The 23,948-nt window shown below is 38.3% G+C and overlaps 2 protein-coding genes across 2 annotated transcripts in view; one reads left to right on the forward strand and one right to left on the reverse strand.

Moving 5' to 3' along the window:
- Positions 1–7,804, forward strand: part of ARHGAP28 (Rho GTPase activating protein 28) — a 73,659-nt gene extending 65,855 nt beyond the window's left edge. The window contains exons 11-15 of the mRNA XM_026070789.1: positions 1,237–1,434; positions 2,175–2,318; positions 4,937–5,091; positions 5,742–5,806; positions 7,713–7,804. Coding sequence (XP_025926574.1) covers positions 1,237–1,434; positions 2,175–2,318; positions 4,937–5,091; positions 5,742–5,806; positions 7,713–7,804 — 654 coding nt within the window. The remainder of the gene's footprint in view (positions 1–1,236; positions 1,435–2,174; positions 2,319–4,936; positions 5,092–5,741; positions 5,807–7,712) is intronic.
- A 5,451-nt stretch (positions 7,805–13,255) lies between these two features.
- Positions 13,256–23,948, reverse strand: part of LAMA1 (laminin subunit alpha 1) — an 84,843-nt gene continuing 74,150 nt past the window's right edge. Inside the window, exons 54-62 of the mRNA XM_026070785.1 lie at positions 23,337–23,522; positions 22,697–22,859; positions 21,438–21,550; positions 20,159–20,348; positions 18,381–18,539; positions 17,142–17,295; positions 16,416–16,549; positions 15,053–15,275; positions 13,256–13,416 (exon numbers count right to left, since the gene is read on the reverse strand). Of these exons, the coding sequence (XP_025926570.1) occupies positions 13,256–13,416; positions 15,053–15,275; positions 16,416–16,549; positions 17,142–17,295; positions 18,381–18,539; positions 20,159–20,348; positions 21,438–21,550; positions 22,697–22,859; positions 23,337–23,522 (1,483 nt within the window). The remainder of the gene's footprint in view (positions 13,417–15,052; positions 15,276–16,415; positions 16,550–17,141; positions 17,296–18,380; positions 18,540–20,158; positions 20,349–21,437; positions 21,551–22,696; positions 22,860–23,336; positions 23,523–23,948) is intronic.

Consider the following 23,948-nt stretch of genomic DNA (forward strand, 5'->3'; position numbering starts at 1 on the left):
CTACAAGCATTCTGAGTGTTTGGGAGCTCCCGGATCTGGCTGCAGCTGTGTCCCTAAGAGACACCAGCTGCATCTTTGGACTTGTTTCCACATGAGGGAAGTCTGGGTGAATGAGCTGTCTGGGACCCTCAAACATTTCATCAGATTCCCTACCTCAAAAGCCTTGGAGAGTCAGTTTAGATGTCCATCTAGATGTAGCTTTATGAATTCAGGTGTCTTCTTTACCTGTATTTCTTCGTGGGTACAAGACAAGAATAATGACCACCTCTTTAAAGTCTTTGGAGGTCTACTAGGGCTCTGTGAAGAATAGGGGTTATTTCTTATACCCAAGTCCATACACATATGGAGCAGTATATGTAAAACATGTCATAGAAGAGTAGTTTTAAGCATTCCTGGGTTTTTATACTAAAATAGAAGTGATGATGACAAAACTGAATACTGCTCTACGTGCCATCTATAATGAGATTTTAGAAATTTCTTCAACAGAGTTTCTGGTTTGTATTTCCTTGGTCTGTAAAAATGTTTTAATTGCAAGTCAGGGTATGAAGATAGTGGTTTCAACAGTATGGTGATTCCCAGCTCTAACCAGAACAGCAATCCATCCTGTTCAGTCACTCGAACAAAATCCTGAATAAACTGGCCAAAAGGGAAGTAAGTTTCCTTTGACTCTGCCATGTATATGCAGAAGAAACATCAAAGACCTACCACTGAGCACTTCTTGCTTTCATTATCCCAGAACCAGTTTTGGTTTGCTGGCAGAAATGCCTCAGATTATAGCACATATGGGACCGGTGCATGTTTGAAGAGAGACTGATCACCCTGATGACTGGAACATAAAAAAAAGCCTCGGCCAAATACATCAATATGGACAACCTGAATGCTATGAAGAAATAAACTATTGTATTGCAAAGCCTTTATACCTTTCCTCTACTAGAGGATTCAGAGCCTTAGTGCAAATCCTGTGCTTGACTTTAATGGGTTTGGGATATGCTCAAAGTGGTATTTAATTTATTAATGTGTGTATTTGATATCATGAACTATTCTTCTGTGATTGACAAGGGTGATTGTGCTAGTGAATATCATAGTATTTCAAGCTAGAAGGCAAAAAATCCTAAATATCACCTCCAAGTGCAAATATTGCAGCTTTTTAGCCAGACTCATTGTGCATTTGAAAATGCTGCATTTAATAAGTAAAATCTTTGGTGAGATTGAGCATAACAAGCATTGTTTTTCCAGGCCTTTCTTCAGTTCCTGAAGAAGGTGGTTGCCAATGAAGGGAAAAATAAAATGAATCTGTGGAATGTCTCTATGATTGTTGCACCAAACCTCTTCATCTACAAAGGCAAACGTGCAAACCAACAAGAAATGCAAGCAGCTGCCACAACAGCACACATTGTGCGACTTTTAATTAGGTACCAGGACATCTTGTGGACAGTGAGTAATGGTGATTCCCTCTTTATGTCTCCAGGATAGAAAAGTATTTTGCAATATGCTGCACCTCTGTAGAAATCAGTATATACAGGTTTCCTAGAAGAAACTATTTGCTACTCTTTGGGAACTGACTGGAGCTTTTATATCTATAGAATGAGAAAGAGAGATGGATACCTCTGGAAGGAGATTTTCCTTACCTAGCTAAGACATCCTTCTTGGATGAATTGCTCTCTGGAAGTAACAATCCCACACCGCTGATTATACAGGAGAATGTAGATGACTTAAGTGTAGATGCCTAGATGAGATGCCTAGACTTGAATGAGACAAAATGACTGTTTAAAGTCTAGCCCAAAATAAATAATATGGGCCAAAAGTCTTTCCTGCTTGCTCCACTTCTGGAGGTTGGCCTGAAAATGTTGACAGTCTCAGCTTGTTTCCTTAGAACAGAAGGAGGGTTTATGAAGATGACAAAGGCAGCCTCGTAATGAAGTTCCTACAACTGCAAGCATCACTAAAAAGTTTTATGTGGTATGAAAAATGACCTACAATTTTACCCAAAGAATAACTGTGGGATGGTAGAGGAAGCTGATAATCCCATGTATCTTCTGGGAATAAACAGAGCTTCTGGTGCATACAATTTGGCACCTCTCTAAAGCCCCAAGACCAGTTCTGGAGTGTTTTTTTTTGGGGGGGGAGGAAGGGAAATCCATTGTATATGCTCAGCTCCACTTTCCTTCCTTTAGGTCCCATCCTTCCTGATTTCCCAGGTGAGAAAAATGAATGAGGCAGCAATGAACAACAACAAGAGGCAGCTGATGTTTGACAAAGGCGTGAGAAAACTTCTGAGGAGAAAAACCATGGAGAGGGAGAGACCTGAAAGACTGGAGGTGTGTTAAAATACATAATTTTTAAGTGGCATCCTTAACCATCTCCCCTCTTATCTCTCAAAATCTTCTGGTGGGGGAAGGAAATTTCTATAGAGGTGTATAAAGCACTCTTTAAATATTTCCTTAAAATTAATTTCCATTCTTCCGCTCACAAAATGCTCCCATTTGGGGTTAGTTAGACTTTCAGTCTGCCTTTCTCTTTCATTTTTTTTGGTAATCTACCCCCTTACCACTTCTAAGTGCCTCGCTGTTTAGTTTGGTTCTTGCACCTCATTTGCCATATAGCCTTTGTTTCCCATGGTAGCGATTGTCAGCTTTATTATTTGCCTACGCAGTCTCCTATATGACAGGGAACTTGCTCTCAGGTAACTCTGGGAAATAAAGTAGACAAGTTTACRTATTTCAAATGCATGTATATATCAAATACATTTTACCAGAGAAAAGCAGTATGAGTGGAGGTGTTAGACCAGTGGGTTTTATAAAAGAAAACTGTAAATAGAAAATCCCTGAACTTTCCAGTCAGACAGCAGCTTGTATATTTTGCCATACAAAATAAGTTGATTTGGGAGCTATCTTGAGAGATGTGCTTCCCAGCCCAATATTCTGATAAGACAAAGCACTGGGGATTGATCAAGAAAAGGAGATGCTGGGCAAAATGATTTCTAGCAGCCCAAGATATAACGGTCATACACACTGTAATGCAGGTTTTGTATCTGTTTTGTAAGAAAATGATCATACGTGGACTGCCCATTACAGAAATGTTCTGTGAATATTCAACAAATGCATTGGGTCGTAGTTGGGTGGTAGCATGGTCCATATTAGGGTTAGTTGCATTTACACATGCCCAGCTATAATAGCTAGGCCACTAGATACTCTCCTTGTGCCTTGTAGTTTTACAGCTTYGCACTAACTCTCTAAGCAAAGAGAAAATCCAGTTTGCCTAACATAGATGCCAAAGTTGGGTCTAAATTTTAAGCATCTAATGAATCAGTTCTCCTCAGATCTGTCTTGATGTTCCCCATATAGTCACTGGAGAGAGGTGGATACCTTTGAGGACTTTCAGGTTCTGTTCAAACTTAGGAAAGTCTGATAGAAAGACCTTCCTTTGGAGGTCTTCAAAGCCACCAACTTTTTCCATTGCCCAAATAGGGAGTTTAGGGACTTACTGCGCAAACACTGCTTCAAAATACACTTAAAATTAGCATACATGTTTGGTGTAAAATACAAATTAGGCAGCACAGCATGCTGTGCACACATGCGCAACATATGCCATTCCTATAGTAGCTTATATGTAGCACTTCCATGTAGTGACAACCTTTAGTAACCTGGACAGAAAATCTAATCTTTCATATTGATTTAAAAGAATGGAGACTGGTGAATTGTAAGAGGAGTAATCACAGAACTGGTCGAGGCCTCTCTAGTCCTTGAAGAACAGGTTTGAAGAACAAAAGAAAAGACAAATTAGAAAGGAGTGATACTAAGAGAYTGTAAGAAATAAAGACTAAAACATCTAACAAACAGAAACTGCGGAAGGGTGCATATCAAAAAAATAGAAAGAAAAAGGAGATATGTATGAACTGTGAATCCATTTAATTCACTAGCACTGAATGAAATATATCGTAGGTAGGACATACATTTGTACTGCAGACACAGACGCATGTATTTGTTTAAAATGGTGGTGTACACTACTGTGTACCCTAACTCCATTCACTTTGGAATGAGCACAATAAAAGCTCCTAAAGCAGAGTACGTTATTACAAACTTTGCACTTGTCTGAAAGACAAGTTCATTGATCGTTGCAGTAGACTTTATATCTAATAAAAAGGAGACCACCCCTGGCAGGTAGCTGAAATGTGAAGGGTACACTGGAGGCAAACTCTGTTTGGGCAACTGAGTTGAATTTTGAGAGCACAACGTAAACTCTAGGTCTCAGATGTTTTACATCACACAGGGACAAAGACTAGAGAGACTAYTGTACTCTACTCAGCATGGTATTAACTGGATTAGAATTGGAATGCAAACCTTGCTAATTGATTTATCTGCCATTCATCACGGAAGAGTGCATAAACTTCATAGATGATTGTTTGAACCCTGCACAAGGTCAAATTTCAAATTAACGGAAACCATATGGTACTTTTATATTTTAAAGTACGTAAGCTTCCATCTAGTTGAAGCTATAGAAAGTGGAAACAGACCTGGATCTTCATTAATGCTTCATGAGAATTTCATCTTTAAAAGGAAGAACAGATATTGCTAGATATTTACATGTATATTTTAAATAAGCAGTTGGTGGCCACTGTTAACAGAAGCCTATCAAAATCTCAGATAACAATTTGACTTAAAATATTACTACAAGCAATTAAAATTCAAGGACTCTTCTTTATTCTGCATACATTAATGTGATCCTTACCAAGGAGTTTTTGGTTTTGCGTAGTATCTTATTACACTGTATCTATAAATTTGCAATTATACGATCGTAAATACATAGTTTGAATAATTAAGTGTATCCGTGCCATGATTTTTGCAAGCAACCTTGAAAGAAAGAGTTGTGGAACTCTTTCTGAATGGAGCTACAGCAATATGTGCCTTAGACTTATTCTACTGAATATTGACTTTAGGGAGCCATCACTTTTCCCCCATACCTGCAGTCCGACATACCCGAGGGAGTGATAAGAGTTTATGCTCCACTGCATTCAAAAGTCTCTATGGCTATTCAACTCAACAGCCAAACAAAAGCCAAAGACATCCTGGCTCGATTCCACTGTGAAAACAGGTGGGTAAAACAGAACATTTTGTTTTTCCTGAGCAATATTTCCAGAACCATTAATGAATAGATTGTCCCCTTTCCAGAGACTCACTGTGCTACAAGAACTCTTTTTATAACCTAAAATTGCTAATTTATGATAATGTTGGTCAAGAAAAAATCTAACCATTGATTTTTATTCTTTGTATGTTACTTAACGATTGGCTCCTATACAGAATTAATCTGCCCTACGTTATGCCTCTACTAAAAACATACATTTTATAGACTTGCTGCATATAGAATCCAGAGGGATTGTCTTACATCTGCCCATAAAACTGTAAAGTTTTTATTTCTGTAAAGTAATAATTATTAACAGTTATGGGAAATGAGAAATTGTAACGTGAAAGTCTTTTCTGCAAAGTCTTCTTGTGTTATCACATAATTCTTTTCTTTAAATAAATAATAAAAAAATTAGAAGGCTTAGTTGACTGTGACATAATGAACTACCTCTGTAGCAGATAGTATTCTGCAGTGCTTAATTTGTTAAAGTCCTTATATTYGATAAGTAAATTCATCGGGGGAAGGACAAAAAATATCAAATTCCTGCTTAATATAGATGGTAGTTGATATGGCAGTCGTTATAACAGGAAAGACAAAACTGAAGTTTTTTTCTCTCTCAGCTGTGGATCATCACAGAACATGGGAGGTCAGATCCAAAGTTTACATGAAATTGGAGGAAATATAGGTATGTCTCATATTTGAAAATTGATTCCTGAATGTCCTTCGTCTCTTAAAATACTGCAGGTCAGTGCTATTTTCACACAGCTAGGTCTCTCCTGCCTTCCAGTCCATCTGCAGGAAAGGAGGTTTCTGATCCAAAAGTTGTTAAGATCAATGTAATGATTCCTCCTGACTCCAGGGTGATTGGAAAGGCTCCCCGCAGGATATAATGACCTGATGGCTAGATCCCAGCAGGACTCCTTATGGCTGCTGTAGTAGTCTTGCCAAATTCATCTGACCTTTTGCTTTCTTCTCTCACACTCATAACTGAGCTTTTTTCCCTAGTTAAGAGATCCTTAGTCTTCCTCTTGCAAGCATATTCCACCCTGCTCTTAAGTCTTTTCCCAAAATACATTTCTTCCTCACTGTATTTAAGTGTTAACCTCCCTCACATAAAAAAAACAGAACTAAGAATTCAGCCACTGCATATATGCATATAATATATTTGTACTAATCTGTGTGCTTTATTTAGATTGTAAATTCCTTGCAGTAGCGATTTTGTCTTCTGTGTTTCATGCAGTGATGTTTTTGTAATAACAGCAGTGGCTCACCACACAAGTTCTTTGCCTAAAGGTCAAAAACAGATTTTAATTTGATATTGCACAGTTCTGACTTGCTACTTTCTCTATTCATACTAAAATTCTGGGTGCTGTGCTTAAATCTTTTGTCAACTGCCTGATCACATTCATTATTTTTTCTAGTTTCAGTTCTGAAAAGCGTCTATAAAATTATTGCAAAACATCACAGACTTATTTTAATAGTAGTCAAGAAGCAAAACGAACAGTCTTTATTACTAAAGACATACTCTTAGAAAACTAAATTTGATTAGTGGTTTGTTTGGCCTGGTTAAGCAGGATGACCAGCAGATACTAAAGCAGGAAAAGATCCTATAGGTCTTGTGAAACAATCCCAACTACTCCCAACATGCTCTTTCAAAAATCTGACCATTTAATTTGTATGTTCATTTAAAACAGTTTTTATAGTCCTAGATCTTCTGGGGTACTTTAGTCCATTGACTATGCATTAATTAATTTATGTTGCTTTACTTGAATAAAATCATTAGGACCCCCAGTAACCTTATAAGTAACCGAACAAAAATTTTACCGTAATCCTTAATGTCACAGCAGTGTAACCTCACCAGTTAAATAGCTTCACCACCCAGTCTAAATGCAATATAATCCAACAAATCAACTTAACTCAGGACTTTATTGCCTTATTACTCAATTAACAAGAACCAAGTGCCGCATTTCTGTGCAAATTGTCGCAAAGGCAGCTGGGACTCCTCAGGCAGCCAGCTCCCATTTCCAGTCACCACCTAACAAAAACCCTCAAACAGCTAGATTTCAGAGGACTCCGTTATTATTATTATTATTTTTTAACAGTAAATAGCAGCTGCCAAAAACCTTGATATAGTCCATATTTTTCTTTGTCAGTTCCTACATGGATGAGAACATCTGTTTCACAGAGCTACTTTTCAAGCGTTTAAAAATAGTATAGAAATGAAATCACAGAGTTATAATCCCAGCCAGGTAAATCCAAAGAAATAAAAATATATCCTATGGTACCTATAGCAATAGCATTGTTAACAGTTATAAAGAAACCATAATGTTTGTCCAATATTTAAYTAAATGCCTTGTCCATAACTCCATGGAAAGCACAGCAGCCTGTCTGAAACGGAAAGTTTCATGAATCTCACCAAGTAAAAATACTGAAAGGCAAATTTGCCCAAACACCCACCTGCACATAGGCAAGGACACACCAAACCACGTGCAAATYGGAGATTTATTCAAGGAGGTTTTAACATAGCTCTGCCCCATTTATGAATGTGCTGAAAACATGGTGTGATTCAYGGCTTTCCGTTTTTGGCTCAGGTCAGCACTGCCTGGACCCAGACACATACATGTTAGATGTTTACCATGCAAATCCTCAGGCAGAATGGGTGATAAAGCCAAAAGCAAGCTGAAGCGCAAGGCAGCGGCGCGCTGGACAAAGGCCAAAGGGACAACCGTGATGCCTGCTGTTTCATGAAGCTCATACCACAGATTCAAGCAAAATGGTAGCTCTGGGATAGAACTCCTTCCTACCGTACTGTACAGCTGATGTTTGCCACGTACTGATCTTGGTATGAGAACTATCACTCCAGTTTCTGGAACACTGGAAAACATCCCCATCAGTTCTGCTTTGATATGGATTATACTTGTGCCAGCTGGCCCAGGAGTTAAGGAGGAAGGACCAAGGTACCGAGGCACAGAAAAACAACCTCTCGCGTAAGGAGTTGTTCATTTCCTGAGCTGGTGTTAGAACATATATTTTTGAAAAGGGAAGACTCCAGCAGCGTTGTAGGATGCATGAAACACTACTGACCACGAAAGCATCAGAGACGTCCAAGACAAGATGGTATCTCTAAAACATGGAACGCAGGAGCTCCATCTACAGCAGTGCCAAAATGTAGCTGTGAGAAAAAATCAAACCTTTCTACTAAAACCTGTGCTGTGTGCATTACTGCAATATTTATGTCTCTCAGTCACTCCACATTGGTACCTGACACTGGTGGGGAGGCAGGTGGGGGYGAGAACAGCTATATCACTTTATGTATGTAGCACTGTTCAGTCGATCAGTCTTCTGAAACTATCTGTCTGCATCACATTACTGTGCGTATTTGTAGTACCGCAAACCAGTTTTTTTTTCTCCTTCCTTCCCCTACCACACACACACCAGGTGATAGCTTCAGGAGACAAATGCTAGGTAAGAGGAGGCATATTCCCTTGCCTCCATCTTTTACTTAGTATCTAAGTAAAAGATCTTTTACATCTTTTACATAGATCTAAGTCTGTGAAATTCCATAATACGACATATGTGTTAATGGTGCCACTTACAGACATCACCTTTTTTGTTAAACTTTATCATTTCTTAATTTGTAACCTAATTCTTTTTCTTTTGTTTATTTTAGCTTTAATATGTAAGCAACTTTTATACTATTAAGCAGCACTGAGAAGAAAGATCTTTGTCTGGATCTTGTATAATACAGCATGGAGAAGAATGAGAGCTTCCAGCGAGCAGAGGGGTTTAATGCTATTTAACATTTACAAATTAGGGCCTAAYGACCACAGCTAAGCTAGGCTCAGTTGTGCTAAGAATTTTTACAAATAAATAACAAATCGCAGCTCCTTTCACAGGTCACTTACAGTCTATGAAAAAACACAGACCAACAAGAGAAACAGTGAACTGTAACTATGTTAGGAACAACACAAATATAATAGAGTATGTCCAGTTTGTAGTCTGTCACAAGGGTGAGCACCATTCACCAACGAATTGGGTGGTTTGGGGCTACACTTTATATAACTAAGCATATTCGTTAAGTATGGAAATCATAAATCTCTGGAAAATAAGAATTATTTTTTCAGCTTTGCCTTCTCCAAAAACTGGGAAATAATGCCGTCGAATGTGATGTGACATCCCTGCTGTTGGATGACTATCCTGCACAACGAATTCACCCACAGTCTGATCAGTGGGTTGAGTTTGTGACCTGGACACACACACAGGGCAGAGGCTCCAGCTACACCCTCCGGGTAGCAATGGAAGAGGGTTATGAATCAAGCCCCTGACATGACCATGGAGTACGCTGTCCTACAGAGAAAGCCTCTAACTTGTGATGATCTGCTGCCGCAGAGTGCTAGTAATTTTCACATTTTAGAAACCCTGTTTTTGGTTCAAAGTTAATTATGTTCTCCAGTATTTAACTTTCCCTGTTAGTGTTCAGTGAAAGAAATCAACCTCTAATCAGTAATTTTACCAGCAACAATAATGTCTACAGAGGACAGATTTTGTCTTTCTGCTTTTCTTTCCTTCTCTTTTGAGACAAACTATGATAAAATTTAGCAATAATATTATCTTTTTCTTAAAACTCAATGTAATTTTTAACTTTCCAATATTTTTTTTCTTAACACTAATGGATGCATAGGTGCAGCCAGGCTAAGACCAGGACAGTTGTCCTATAAAATACACTGCTTCTTTTGACAACTATTTATTTTAAGTATATGAGAGATTGTAGATCTGACATTTGTTCATTCGACTAAGCATTAACTTTCTGTCACATACCTTGTTCTTGATTCCCTTTAGTTCCCTCTGCAGCCATGGACAGCTCCTTCTTCTATGCTTTCTATGCTGCCCTCTTGTTTAAACAGGACCAGTACTTTCCTTAAAGGTAACACGGGAATTAGTTGGAGTTAAATTCAGCTCTCAGACAAACCCAAGCAACTCCCTGAGCAGAACAGGAGTTATAAACATCCATCTAGGAGGGACAAACTCAACAAAGGGATTTTATGTGGAAAGTGCTTTGAATATGAAGAGCACAATAAAAATGCTAAGCATCATTGTATTTATTACCAACGAAAGAGCTTTTATGACTATACAAAAAGCCTGAACAATGACTAAAGGATCTGAAATGTCATAGCAAACAAGATAACTTTTTCTACAGTACTTTCAGACAGACCCGTTGACCTTCTTTCTCCGTCTTGCCCACTCACTTCAGTCTGTGTTCTCAGTAGCCATACAAGGGCAAAGATTGTACCAAGCATCTATATGTTTGGACTGAAACTTACTCAGTATGTTCTGGACTCTGAAATGAGGACTTCACCAAAAACGTTTCTTAAATAAATCTCATCACACTTTGCAAAGAATACAAGGGTTTTTTGGAACACCTTCACCTCTTTCCACTTTGCAACTGAGGAAAGCCAAATCTGATGTAATGAAATCCATCCTATGAACACTTGTTTTATATTAAAATTGCCTATAACTTTATAAGACATGCATATTAGCAGATGAACTAGATTCTACATACAGTGCCCAGACGACTACAATACAGCCAAACACCTGCTGTCTCTGAAACAGAGTGGCAAAATTCTTTTTTGATGCAAATTAGAGCGACTTAATGACCCATGTGTATCGTGGTAAATACTGTTACACATTAAGTTGTTTTGTATTGTTGTGGTACACTAACTTGAATTAATATGCAGCAGACAAACTGAAAAATCACTCTGACATTTTTAAATATGATGTCTCAGCTTTAAGCCTTATATTTTAAAATGCTGGTGGAGGCACCTGGAATTCTGCTCCTGCTAACAGCAGTTGCAGTCAAACCAAAGTTATAATAGTATTGTCATCAAAGCAACATATGTGGAAAGCTATTAATAAGAAAGTGGTAGCATGCAGGGAGAAACTTTTTCAGCAAACTCCAAAGATGCCTCAAAGCATTTACATACTCCATGGTTCTACAAAGATAGCATTTTGCATATCAACCATATTTATAGAGAGTATTGCAAAAAGTAGGTTTTGGAAACAGACTGGAATGCTCTAACCTGTTTATACAGGTAATGTCTTTATAACCTGTGGTGTGTGCAAATGTCTCTGTGTCTACATATACTGTAAACTACCTCACTCTGCATATTCCAGGAAAAAAACATTTTGGCTTAGAGGTTTCTTATTCCAAAGCTTTGTATTATTAATTTCACCTGTGTCTACCAGTCTTTTACACTGGTAAACAGTTTCTCCTTACAAGTGGCAAGAGTTGGAAATTAGCTTAAAAAATATATTAAAATATGTATTTCAAGATACGGATGAAATTTTGTCCAAACCATATTGCCTCAGTTACTACTTGTAATGTGAACCTTGCAAGATAAGATCTTGGGGTTAAGAGCTTAAAAGCACAAACATATTATGTTTCAGTTTTTATTTTTCAATGGCTTTCCATTAATGTGTGCCTTCTCTGGAAAATAATACAATGCCACTAATCAAAGCAAAATGTTTGTATGTATGTTTCACTTACACTCCTCATTATAATGTTAAATGTTTTGTTGAAGTAAGCACACCTATTAGTGTATTTGTACAGTAGAATGTGTTCATTGTATTGTATCCACATCAAAAATAAAAACAATACAAACAAAATAACCTCTTCAACTCTAAGCACATGGTTTTCTGACAGAAGCAGGTGACAGAAGTTGGGAAAACGGGTGTTGAATTTTAAAAGCAACTCCTTTGTTACAGCAGCTGAGAAGCTGTGAAGCACAATAAAGGACCATAATCTGCCATCCTTGCTCAAGGGGAGCAGCTCTTCACTCCAGGAGCTCTTCTCTTCTCTTGGACTACCCTGATGCAAGGTACAAAATGACACTGCTTTGAATCCTGCCTCATTRAAATCAATGGCAAAGTGCTTTCGGGTTTCCTTGGAGTCAGTACTTTTTAACCACCATGAAATAAGTAGAGCAAAAATGACCTTAAAAGGAATTCTAAAAATGCATAGTAAAAGCCAAACAAAATTGTAGGAAGCAGAAAAAAAAAATACTGCTAGTTTAAAGAGGAAAAAAGAAAACGTAAGCAAAGAGCTAAGTTTATTATAGATCAATATTCAAGTACCAGCCACATCTGACAGCTGCTCAGTGATCCAGTTGGTAAATAAATGGATGTCCTTGCTTGAGTCACAAGTGTGTGTCTCCCCAAATTGTCTSAAGTGCAGCTACTGGAAACCTCATTTCAGAAAGAGGCCAGCGAAATAGGAAAAAGTAAAGACAGAACTGCTGAACCTGTGAATTAGGAATTGCAGGGCACCAAAGGTGCTTCCCCGTGTCCTATAAGCAATACCGGTTTCCCAAGAAAATTAGATGTATTAGTTCTTACTGTCAAAACTCATACCCAAATTGTTTCTTCACTGAAACAGTATTTCACATATCTCTGCTGTGGAGTTGCAGCTTGTCCTGTGGCTCTTCAGAAAGCATAACAGGCACACAATTTTCCTAGATAACATAGTTAATGGGTGCCAGGAGCACTGGATATTAAGCAGAAGGAAAAGGGATCAGAGTTATCATATGAAGTAAAACTGAGAAAATTCTGTTCATTAAACTCTGAATCTGATACCTTCAAAATTATGCCATTAGTCTCTTGCTCCCTCTGCTGGACTCTACTCACTTCCATTTTCTACTTCATACCTTCTGGCCCCTTTTTTCTTCTAATTGAAATGTACAGATTACTAAACTACATGAAATAATGCCGTTTATTGGAGTTTTATTATGTGGTCCAAAATTATTACCTTCTTATAGAAAGACCAACATACAATAAAATGAAATACTGTCAACTAATCAAGAGAACACATATTGTAAACACTCATTAATAAAAATTCCCCAAAGAAAAATACCCAATTAATGCCATTAACATTAGAGGTATTTGTTGTTCAAAATTTTTTAGTTAAAATGCAAACATAGAGCTTTTGACTAAAAAAAAAAAAAAGACCTGAGTTGGAAAACAACCAGAAAATCAAAGAGATGCAAGCTCTCACCAAAAACTTCTTTTCATTAACAAATGAGAGTGAAAAATAACAGATCAACAAAAAACCTCTCTCAGTCCAGAAAGAATTTGCTGCAGTTCAGTGCTCAGCCCCCGGGCAGGAATGAGGAAAGACTCCACGCAGGTCAAAAGCTCTGCTGAAGTCAAACAACTCTGCCTGCTGGCCCTTGGTCAGCATGAGGTTCCTGAAGCAGCCATGGAATGAGCTCTTGCTTGTCAGACAGTTTTGCTTCACATCAGCTGAAAAACAAATATGAAATATGTAGAATCTCTTCCCAGTGAACTGAAACAACACAAAGATCCAGGTTATTCTTTAACCTCTTCCCCCTCCCTCCCAAATGATATAAAAATGTCTGAGGAGCACCAAGTTCCATTCGTGTTTGGATGATCTTGGCATGCTCCCACCATGYGCAGTCATTGCTGCCTTCAAGCATGAACTGTGCACTGGGCTAGACTAAGGGTTAATTTACGCAGAGGTTGCAGAAATAATTTGCCCCAGGGGACAATGGGAGATAAGGGAGGGGAAAACCACTCTATACAGGTGTCYTCCATGTAAAAATTGGGACTGGCAAAATATGAAGCAACAGCTAAGCTATGCAAAGTCATGGACTCCCTTGGCAAACCAAAATATGGGGATGGTACAGAGTCCAACTCTTGTTGCCTACAACCTGTGAAATGATTCACTCTACACTTTCTGCAGCACTGAACTGAACTAAAGAATTTCACTCTTCTCTGTGAACTCTGACTTTTCGCAGATGGAGTACTGAAAGAGCAACAATTATTATCACGTTATCCTATTTTAAAAAAAGGTCCACATGATGCTGATAAGATCTCATAGAGATTCTAGATAAACCAAACATTAATCAAGATCTTGTTAATTAGCATTAATTCATTTTCCGTAAAGCACCAAAACCTTGTCCAAGAGAAGGCTCTGTAACATTTCAAGCTATTATCCTTAAAGCTTTCTAAATGTTTAAAAGCCGAGTTTGCCCTCCAGACCTCATCACCCTGAACTTTTCACACAAATGGAAATATTGGAGCTCATAAACTGTAACAGCTGTTTCAGAGACAAATTTATAAGGACATTTGATGCTACATTTAAAAGCAGGAGATACTGAAAACCATCTAAAGCCTTCTCACTCTCAGTATTGATGTGGTCATGAAAAAGCTACAAATAAATATTTTTGTGTTTGCCTGCAAAAAGGCCAAGCTCATGGTATTAAAAATCCAATCCTCTTAATGAATAAATTGACTTGGCTCAAATTATCAACTGATGAGTTGCACAACTTAATTTAAAAATAATTCAATTCGATATTTTTATATTACCATCATATTATGATTGACAAACAATTACTTCAGAAGGAAACTTGCACAAAGCAAGGAAATATATGTACACTTGCCACAGCGTGACTTTTGCCAGCACAGCCCCAACATGCACCGTTAGCAAAAATGAAGTGGAGAAGAGCATGGTAGAAACCTTACCTAGACAAATGTAAAGGAAAGCCTTAATGTGAATTTGAATGCAAGACAACCACACATGAAACTACACAGGCAAGGACAATGAGAAGCCTGAAACAGACTGCGAAAAGGAAACCGCGTGGAGGAAATCTTTCTCAAAAGTTAAGGAGCAGTTTTGTGTAGAGAAATGAATTCAGCTGGTCTCACTGACACACTCATCAACAGCTAAATGCATTACTCCACAAAGATAGTAMACAGAAATACTAATAGGCTGTGATCTTAGTGACAACATGGAAAATGGTTACTATAATTTACAGCTCAATCATAAACTTCATGACTCATTTTTTGAGAGAGAGAGTCATGACTCATTCTTATGAGAGAGAGAGAGAGAGGGAAAGAGAAATATTATTGTACCTACCAGGATAGCCTCCAACATAAATGGGGTTGTTTGTATCTGCAGATGTTGACTGGATGTAGGGATTATCAGTTTGAACCAAATTCCCATCAATTATCAGTGCAATACGATGTTTGCTTTTGTTTGCTTGAAGCTTGTGCCATTTTCCATCACACAAGCTATTTGCAACTCGTGGTTCATATGTGGCTGTTATTCTGCCAGCTCCATTGTTAACATGGAATAAAACCTGTATAAACAGTCAGATGCCAATAAAGATACAAAGTAAGAATACATGAACTAATTTGTCTATATAAAAGCACAATCATGCTACTGCAGAGATTTCTGTTTTAATAAATGTTTGGTAATTATGCAAAGCTAATGTTTGCTTTGACAGACTGAGTGYGAGTCCTTACTGTATCTTTAAAATCTAAAAGATTTATATCTAACCAGGCAATGATCCGTTGGTTAGCTCGGTATGCTTTACTCGGGACTTAAAAGTTTCTTACAAATATAAATCAAGTCCTTTTTCTCAGAGAAGCTGAGACTTAAGATTTGAAAGAAGTTCTATTGCACCTAGCTGAAGACAAAGAGAATCGATTGAAAGCACTTATAATTGCCAATATTTGTATTGATTTATTTTATGTATTTAATTTGTCAAAGCAGTAGACATTTCCTCAACTCTGTGATGAGGATGAATAAGTAAATATTAACAGAGAAAGTGCATCCCCCAGAAAGAGTGATATTTAACAGTCTCTCTAGCTAGGAAGTTTTGAATAAAAGATGAGTTAGTTCTGAGAAAAGGAAATACTTAAGAGCAATCAAATACACATTTTTGCGCAGATGAGTGGTGACCTTTGTATTGATTGATAAAAGGTACTTTCTGTGTCGGTTTATGAAGCATAATGGCCAGTAGAAGCTGAGAGAGATTTAATTACCATGGGTATTGCTTACATACATTGAAGAAGAGATTACAAAACAGAGGGGTTTGTACATGCAAGAATATACTTGACAAGGGCAAGTTTAGCTTTACAGCAAAAAAGTATTAAGTTACAAGAAAGGAATATATTTAGTCTAATATACAAGATACGTAGTGCTGCAGCAAGCATAATACAAAGGAAGTCATAGTGGCTGCAGGCTAAAATGAATAACACCAACTAAAAAGGCAAAAATTTCCAGTGACTTATGCTACTCTCACATTTTAACATACAGTGATGGTGAGAAAATTTGAGACTGAAAGTCTATCCCATACTACTTCTGTGGGGACGTGGTTCTGACGTTTTGTCTGTGTTACGTTTCACTGACTTATGTTTAGYGCTACCCAACAGCTCTGAACTCCCGATTTTAAGTAAGTCTTGTGAAATGAGTATGCTGACACAGGGCAGCCTACCTTGCCATTTACAATCTCCAGTCCCACGGCATCGACTTTAGCACTGCTGATCCCAAGGAGAACGCCATGCGCTGCGGTGGTACGAAACTCAAGCGTGATGTTCACATCAGACCGCACTTTGTAACCTTCTTTGACTGAGAGAAGTTATAAGCTTGTAACAGAAGATTTGTAACCCAGACTACAGAGTAGAATAGGTGAGCGGTCATTAAAGGGCCTAAAAAGTATGTTAATTACTCTGCTGGGATAGGATCTTGCTGAACCTCTGGAAAGTTATTCCTAAATTGTCCAAAGTCAAAATTCACATATTATRTGTGTGTGTGTGTGTGTGTGTGTGTGTGTGTATAAATTCCCAAAGTTTTCCTTCATTTGTTTAGATTTAATACACTGAAGCTCATTTGTTGCAGAAACAGTAAAGAGTATGTCTTTTGTCTCCATACCCTTTTACAGACTTCAACCTATTGTCATGGACATGGATATCTTCAGCAGCTGAAGGAAAAGGTGCTACCATTTCTCTCCCCAGTGCTAGAATCATTCGATCTTCCATCTGTGAAAGACAGCCCTTTGCGGAAATGGCCACTTTTGGACACAGGTTATGAAGGGAAGGTTAGCAAGCCACTCAGTCACTGAGCAAGGGGTCAATTAATTATGTACAGTTCCACCAAGGCCTAAAATGACTTTCATTAACAATAATTCAGTAAGTTACTGCTTTCCTTTAATGACACTTACCAAGGGCAGCAAAGCCACTCCCATCAAAGAACGTGCCTTCCTGCACTGTCTCATAGCATTTATTCACAGCAAAGATGGAGACAGGGCTCTCCTTGTCCAGCTGCTTGCTGTTAATTGTCATGCTGCCAATGCAGGCAGGAATACTGTGAGTCACCTAAGCATATTGAAATAGAAGAGTTAATGCACAATACAAACTGCTGTTGTGCTCTTTTAGTGATTCACCTGATGTCACTGTAAATTAAAAATTCTCTGAACAGAACACAGCAGAACCTAAAATATTTACATAATTGCATTTCTATTTATTCCCTTTGCTTATATAAGGTTAAAAATGTACATAATACCTTACAGAGTAAAAATAAATATTGTATAGAAACACAGTATATACTCACTATAATGTACAGAGCAAACTGCTTTGCCAAAGACTGCCTTGCATTATAAAGGCCCAATGCTTCTTCTATAGAAAGAATTTTATGTGCTTGAATGAGAGCTGGGAGATGCCCAACAGTTAGAGACATTCCAAATATGCTTCAGTAAATTAACAAATATGTAAAGCAAGATTTTCTAAGATACGTTGCAAGTATGGATCATCAGAGTTTTATCTAGTGATAAGATTCACTAGAATTTCTCACTATTTTCAGTAACTACAGATTCAAAGTATTAAAGTATTTATTAGCCCCAGTTATGCAAAGGGCAAAGCTGAAGAGAGTACATACAGGAATTGAGAGACACCATTATCAATGCCAGAATCCTCTCTAAAATAATGGGCTGCACAAGGAGGAAGGTGACAAAACCTACCTTCTAAATGTGCACATGTAGGAAGTGTGTTTTAATCTCAGACAGTTAAATCCAGCCTTTCATTTAAGACACCAAATTCCTACCAGGATCCAATAGGATTTATGTACCAAATGTCTTAAGGATCTAGGTCATATTTTTATCTTATACTTTGAAGCATGGGAATTTATCATCTTTATCCCTTTTTAACAATGGGATTGATAGAAGAAAAATCTATCAAGGGCTACTGACACAAGGATACAAGCTCTAGCTCAAGGAGTGACTAAGCCATTGAATGCTGGAAAGATTTATTGAGCAAAGGGTCATTTTTTTTTTGTTATTTCTTTCCCTAAGTACTTGGGTTTTGCTCTCATCAGAGACAGGATAATGGATTAGATGAGTTTGATGCAGGACACCCATTCTAATACTGCAAAACAACAGAGGAAAAAAAAMCGAAAACCTTCTTACATTCCCAAGATTCTTCGCCACATAGTCCAAGGGGAGACCTCCCACATATAGCTTTCCCTCCACATCCAAAGTGCTACCATTGCCCAGAGCACTGACTGCTATCAATTCCTTTCCATCCACGATGATTATACCTTTTCTTTTAATGTATTCTGTCTTTACCTGGAAAAAAATCGAAGTATGTAAACAGTATGTTGATTCAGTTATCTAGTCATCACTTACCACAGAAGCGAGCAAGATGATTTTTAAATGCTAGATTGCTTTGACCTACTGTACTGGGGCATCATCTTGAAATTTATTCTGAAGATGAGGCCATTTCAGAATGCAACTGAGCAGCTAAATTGCTTTCTTCCCTCCCCAAGGGCCCACAACGATTGCCTGTTGTCTTGTGTAAGCATTTCAAGGTCTTAACGATTATTATTTAAAACCACCAGTTTATTGCCTTAGGATTTGAGCACATGGCTGAGTTTGAACACTGATCTTCTGGAATATTGTGCTGTCCACCAGTGGAGCTACCTTAGTTCTCTGAAGTGCATGTTCCTATGTTGTAATTTTATTATGGGCAGTGCTGAATTTGCTTTAACCAAAAAGATTTCCAGTCTAGTCTGTCCTTGATCATTCATGCCCCTGTGCTTTCCCAGCACTAAAACAAGTGCTCACATGGAGATGAGGGAATTGCTTTGAATTCAGACTAATCATTTATTCTTCCCTGATTACTTTTACATCCAACCAGAATCCTGATTGGGTTCAACATGAGGCTTCTTGAACACTTGGACTGGTAAAGGGAGAAAGCAGTTCAGTAGGGTTATACAAGCAGATGGCTGAGAAGGGAAAGAAAAAGAGCTTCTTTTGGCAGCAATGCATGTCATCTTAAATTGATCATAAAGTTATTGMAATAATCATCCTCAGCTCTGATGAAGTGGTGTGACTCAGCCTTAACCTCAGAAAAAAGGTTAAAGCCTGTATTTTTATGCCATGTATAGCAAAGGTAGATCACCTGTTCATCTCTTGAAAGGTTGATAGTGTGAGAATGAGCTTTTATGTATGTTTAAATTTAAACAAGCAGCTGTAATTCTGGAGTGTTCTTCCCTTCAGGGCAGGCAGAAGAGCTTATGTCAGAAAGAAATATCAGAGAGAAGTTCACATTTGCTTACTCTATGTTAGTTTTTGCTTTTTATTCTGCTGGCTATATTAGAAAGGCAAAAATAACACTCCAATGATATCCAAGGCACCTAGGAGAAGCGGCAGTACTGTGTCATCAGTCACCTTGTCCCACAAAAGCCACTTCCTGGGGTTAAGGCTCCACATATGGAAGAGTGAAAGGAAGCTTAGCAGGATGAATATTGTCATCCTCACCTGCCCTAAGGAAAATTTATGTGGCAAGAGTTGCTTTTAAAATGTGAGCAGACWTCACACACATTTCTCACCTAGGAAGCAAGAGCCTGCAGAGCTGGAGAGCTCAGAAGGTGACCCCAAATGCTACCTGATACCCGAAATCTGTAGCTGGTGAGGATGATTATTGTGCTTATTAGATAGCTGGTAAACTATTTCACTCCTAAATGATCTGAGATACTTGAGAATAGCTAGATACTGGAGTCACTGCATAATTAATGAGAATTCAAAAAGGAAGTAACTTTACTTGAGTAAAGTTATCTGAATGGTTTCATGACCAGGTTAAAACCTGTTTGCCTTCAGGACATAAAAAGTGTAGTGACAGTGAAAAAACAACCCAGCAACTCCAGGAAAGAGAAAATGGGAGTACAAGATTGGTGAGTACCTACCGTATGCCATTTTCCATCACTGATAACAGCAGGATGAAAAGCTACTGCTTTTCCTTTGCCTAGATCAAATGAGAAATAGAGCTGTCCCCCATGAAGCTGTAGGGCTGCATAATCAACCTGGTTCTGGTGAGCCATGTAGTAAATCAGGCCACTGGAGGCAAATGTTCTGAGATTCAGCTGGACTGAAAGTCTAGACAATAAAAATACAATGTTACTGATAGATATTTTTTCTGCATGGATAAAAAGCTTCTCTGGAGGCAGAGAAAAGCCTCAACCAATTTATTATTACAATGGGAAATAAAGGCCAGAAAAGTAAAATTTGCATTGATTCTGTGAAAGCATGACCTACAACATATTTCATACTAGAAATCAGGGTGGTGCCTGTCAGAGACACAAAAAGTGCTTTAGTGAGCTGGGTTTTAAGGGGGAAGGGCTCAGCTGTTTGTGGCTGCTGACTTGCCTATTGCCCTAGATGAAGGGAATGACTTCCAGGATGGTGTGATGACATCCACCACTCTTAGCCAGGCTTGCTGGAGTATAGTGGACAGACTGAGAACAGAGGAAGGCTTATGGGTAAAGGAGCTGTTTCTGAGCTAGCTCTTCATGGAAGATACAATTCATAGGGGGACACAGGATTAGGAATACATAGCATCAATCCTCTGCAATGCCATTATCTTCAACAGTTGCAACATAAGGGCTAAAAGGAGAAAGGATCTTTTCTGGATGCCTGAGGAGGCTTCCTGAATTGAAAGCATCATATGCAAGTGGTTCGCAGGCTGTTTTAGGGGCCGTTTCACACAAATGAGAGTAGGAGAGAGTCTACTGCAAGGAAATCTCAGAGTGATTCTTCTCACCAGGCTTAGCTCCTTCAGCAACCTGGGAGTGAAGCAGACATGGGAGGTGCAACTGCAGAAAATGCAGAGGAAAGAGCTAGATGTTATCTGCATCAGCCAAAGGTGTAGGGACGAGCTGCAGCCCTATATGTGGAAAACACAAATCAAAATACTTACAGTAGGTACAGTGGGGCTCTTAAACCTGAATGGAAAAAATGCAGAACTCTGACCATGACTTCAGCTCATGAGCACAAACCTGAGAGGGACATGTAATTATGATGCAGTGGCTGTGATGCCTTCTTCCATGAGGAACTCAGGGAAACTGAGGCAAGAGCCATGTTCAAAGATGATAATACAATGGTCCTTCATGAAAATCATCACTGTGCTTCTTGTAGCTTAATGCAAGAAAACACACTCTGTGCATGTGTGATTCGGGATATACTCACTTCTTCCTTACAGCAGACTGATTGAACAGCAGTGTTAAGTGGCTGCCTTTGGCAAGTCCAAACTGATGGGCACCTTGAACATCATCAGGTATCTCATCTTTTGCACAAACTACCTGTTAATGAAAGGACTTTATTAAGAAGAATGGTATCAGAAGGCATCAAATATGTTGGTGCTGACTAGCAGTGCTGAACAGCAACATGCCGGTGTGGAATTCTGTAAGGGGCAAAACTGAGCCACATGATAACCACAAAGTATACAGTAACATCAATTAGCTAAACTCCCAAATATTTTGAGCTATTATTAGGCTCAGAGAGAACTAGTTATAATGATTAAGCTATGTCTCATTGACGACATAGGTCTTTTCTACTGAGAAACATTTAGTTTGAAATGCAGCCATTCATCATTTCTCTTAATTGATAGCCCTTTTGGAAGACAGAGTGTAATTTCAGTGTAAAAATCTTATGGACTTAGTAGAAATATTTTCCCAGTTAGTGAGTACGCACATTTTTGTTATGATTTAGGGGATAAAAAAGCTGTGTAACAGAGCATAAGCCAAAGCTATACTTTAGCTATAAGAAGGACAGCTTATTTCTTTTTATAGCCAGAGTTGTATGAAATGCATAAAAACCTGCATTCTGTTGCCACAGAAAAATGATTACAAGATGCTTTGGAAACACTTCATCATAAAGATGTGCASCTGCAGAAGGAGAGAAGTAATGCTGTATTCTCTCTTGGGAAGAAGGAGTGTGTGAGAGGAAACAGGTGCCATGCAAGCTGCATTCAGACACTGTCTCTGCAGTAGTTTGTGCCTCCTCCTTGACACTGAGCAGAGACTGCATGTGTGTGACCAGGCAAATGTGAATGTTGAGTTGCACAGCTAATGCAAATCTCAGCATGGAGCCACTTTGGCAGAGAACACACCGAAGACAATAACTACTGTCGAGTCATTCTGCTGGAGGATTATTACTCTACTTTTCTTTTTCTTTCATTTTCTTTTTTTAGTGTTGCCGGCTGAGCAATGATAAACCTAATCACACTTCCCTTCCAAAAGGCCAGCTGGCTGCTACACAGGTTTATATCACAGTGTTTCTGTAAGAAATTACCATTTCAAATCCACACTCACTGACTCCTTCCATACCATAGAAGAAGCAAGCATATACAGTCCATGTTTCAAAAAATCTCTGCACAGCTAAAATGCACCTTGTTCTCCTTCAGTGCTTTCCTAAGAGAGGCAATAGAGCTTTGCTTTAATACATACTTTTTTTGTATCTGTAAGAGGCCTCAGAGGAACTGGCAAAGCCTGAAGTTCAGGTTGAATCTCAATGTCTTCTGGCTGTATGGCTGGTTTAGGCTTCCCTGACAGAAAGCAGCTGTCCATATCCACATGTTCATACTTCGTGGAAGTGGTGAAATCCAAAAGCCTGCGTTTTAAAAAGCCTACATTTTAAGAGGTATAATCCCAAATCCTTACATTTCCAAACACAGGGAGAGCATTTTACAAGGTCTTTCACTAGTAACACGAGAAAGGGAAAGGATTGGAATGGTGGAAGGAAAAGATTGAAAAGTGGCATATAAATCTCTCCATGAGAACAACATTCACAGACAATATTCTTGGAAAATTATTGTATCTGTGAATGCAAATGAAACTATAGGAAAGAGAGTTGCTTTTTGTGTAGTGTCTCTATACACATTAAAGACATTTCTAATGCTATTTGGAAATGTAACTGGTAATATTCAATATCCATTTTCCGCATGTTATAATACCCAGTAGATCATCAGTATCATTCTTGCCTTATGTTAAAAAAAAGATAAATGGACAATGTCATGAAATAGATTACTGCAATTAATAACTACTATATGCAGTTTTCCAAAACAGGGCTGTTACCACTCTGACTTACTCCTTGTTAAAAATGAGATTGCTGATACAGCCATGAAAGGAACCAGCCATTTTTAGCCCTAAGATGCCCTCTCCTGCTGGAATGCCACCAGCGTAGAAGTTGGAAATATTCAGGGGGCTCATTTCCGCTGATGAACTAAGCTTCAGCTCTGCAGGGTTACTTTCATCCACCTGTACTGTTATGATCCTGAAAAGATAAAGTAGAAAAACATTCAACAAGCACCTCAGACATTTATTTTCAAAGGAAAAACATTCATTCAGCCTTGGAAATGTCAAGTTCTAAGGAATAAAGATCTCATGACTTTGATAATCATTTCATCTTCTTAAAACTGAAAGACCTTCTCCTTTAGATATTTTTAACATAGAGTTTTGTTGAATATCTTTCTAAATTATTTTGATAGCTGTATTTTTTCTAACACTATTTAGCATACTTTACTCAAGTGGTCCAAACTGTCTAGAGACTTCAAGAGAGCTTTTAAATACAACTTCATCAGTGACTGTGTGCTGTATACAATTACCATGTAAATCAGACCACCACCATTAACAGCAGAAAAACACAGTCCTGATTATTCCGCCTAATGAACTAGCAAAAACTGTTTCTCAGAGAGCACAG

The sequence above is a fragment of the Apteryx rowi genome, unplaced genomic scaffold (assembly GCF_003343035.1).
Source record: "Apteryx rowi isolate R43461 unplaced genomic scaffold, aptRow1 scaffold_319, whole genome shotgun sequence".
Taxonomy (NCBI): domain Eukaryota; kingdom Metazoa; phylum Chordata; class Aves; order Apterygiformes; family Apterygidae; genus Apteryx; species Apteryx rowi.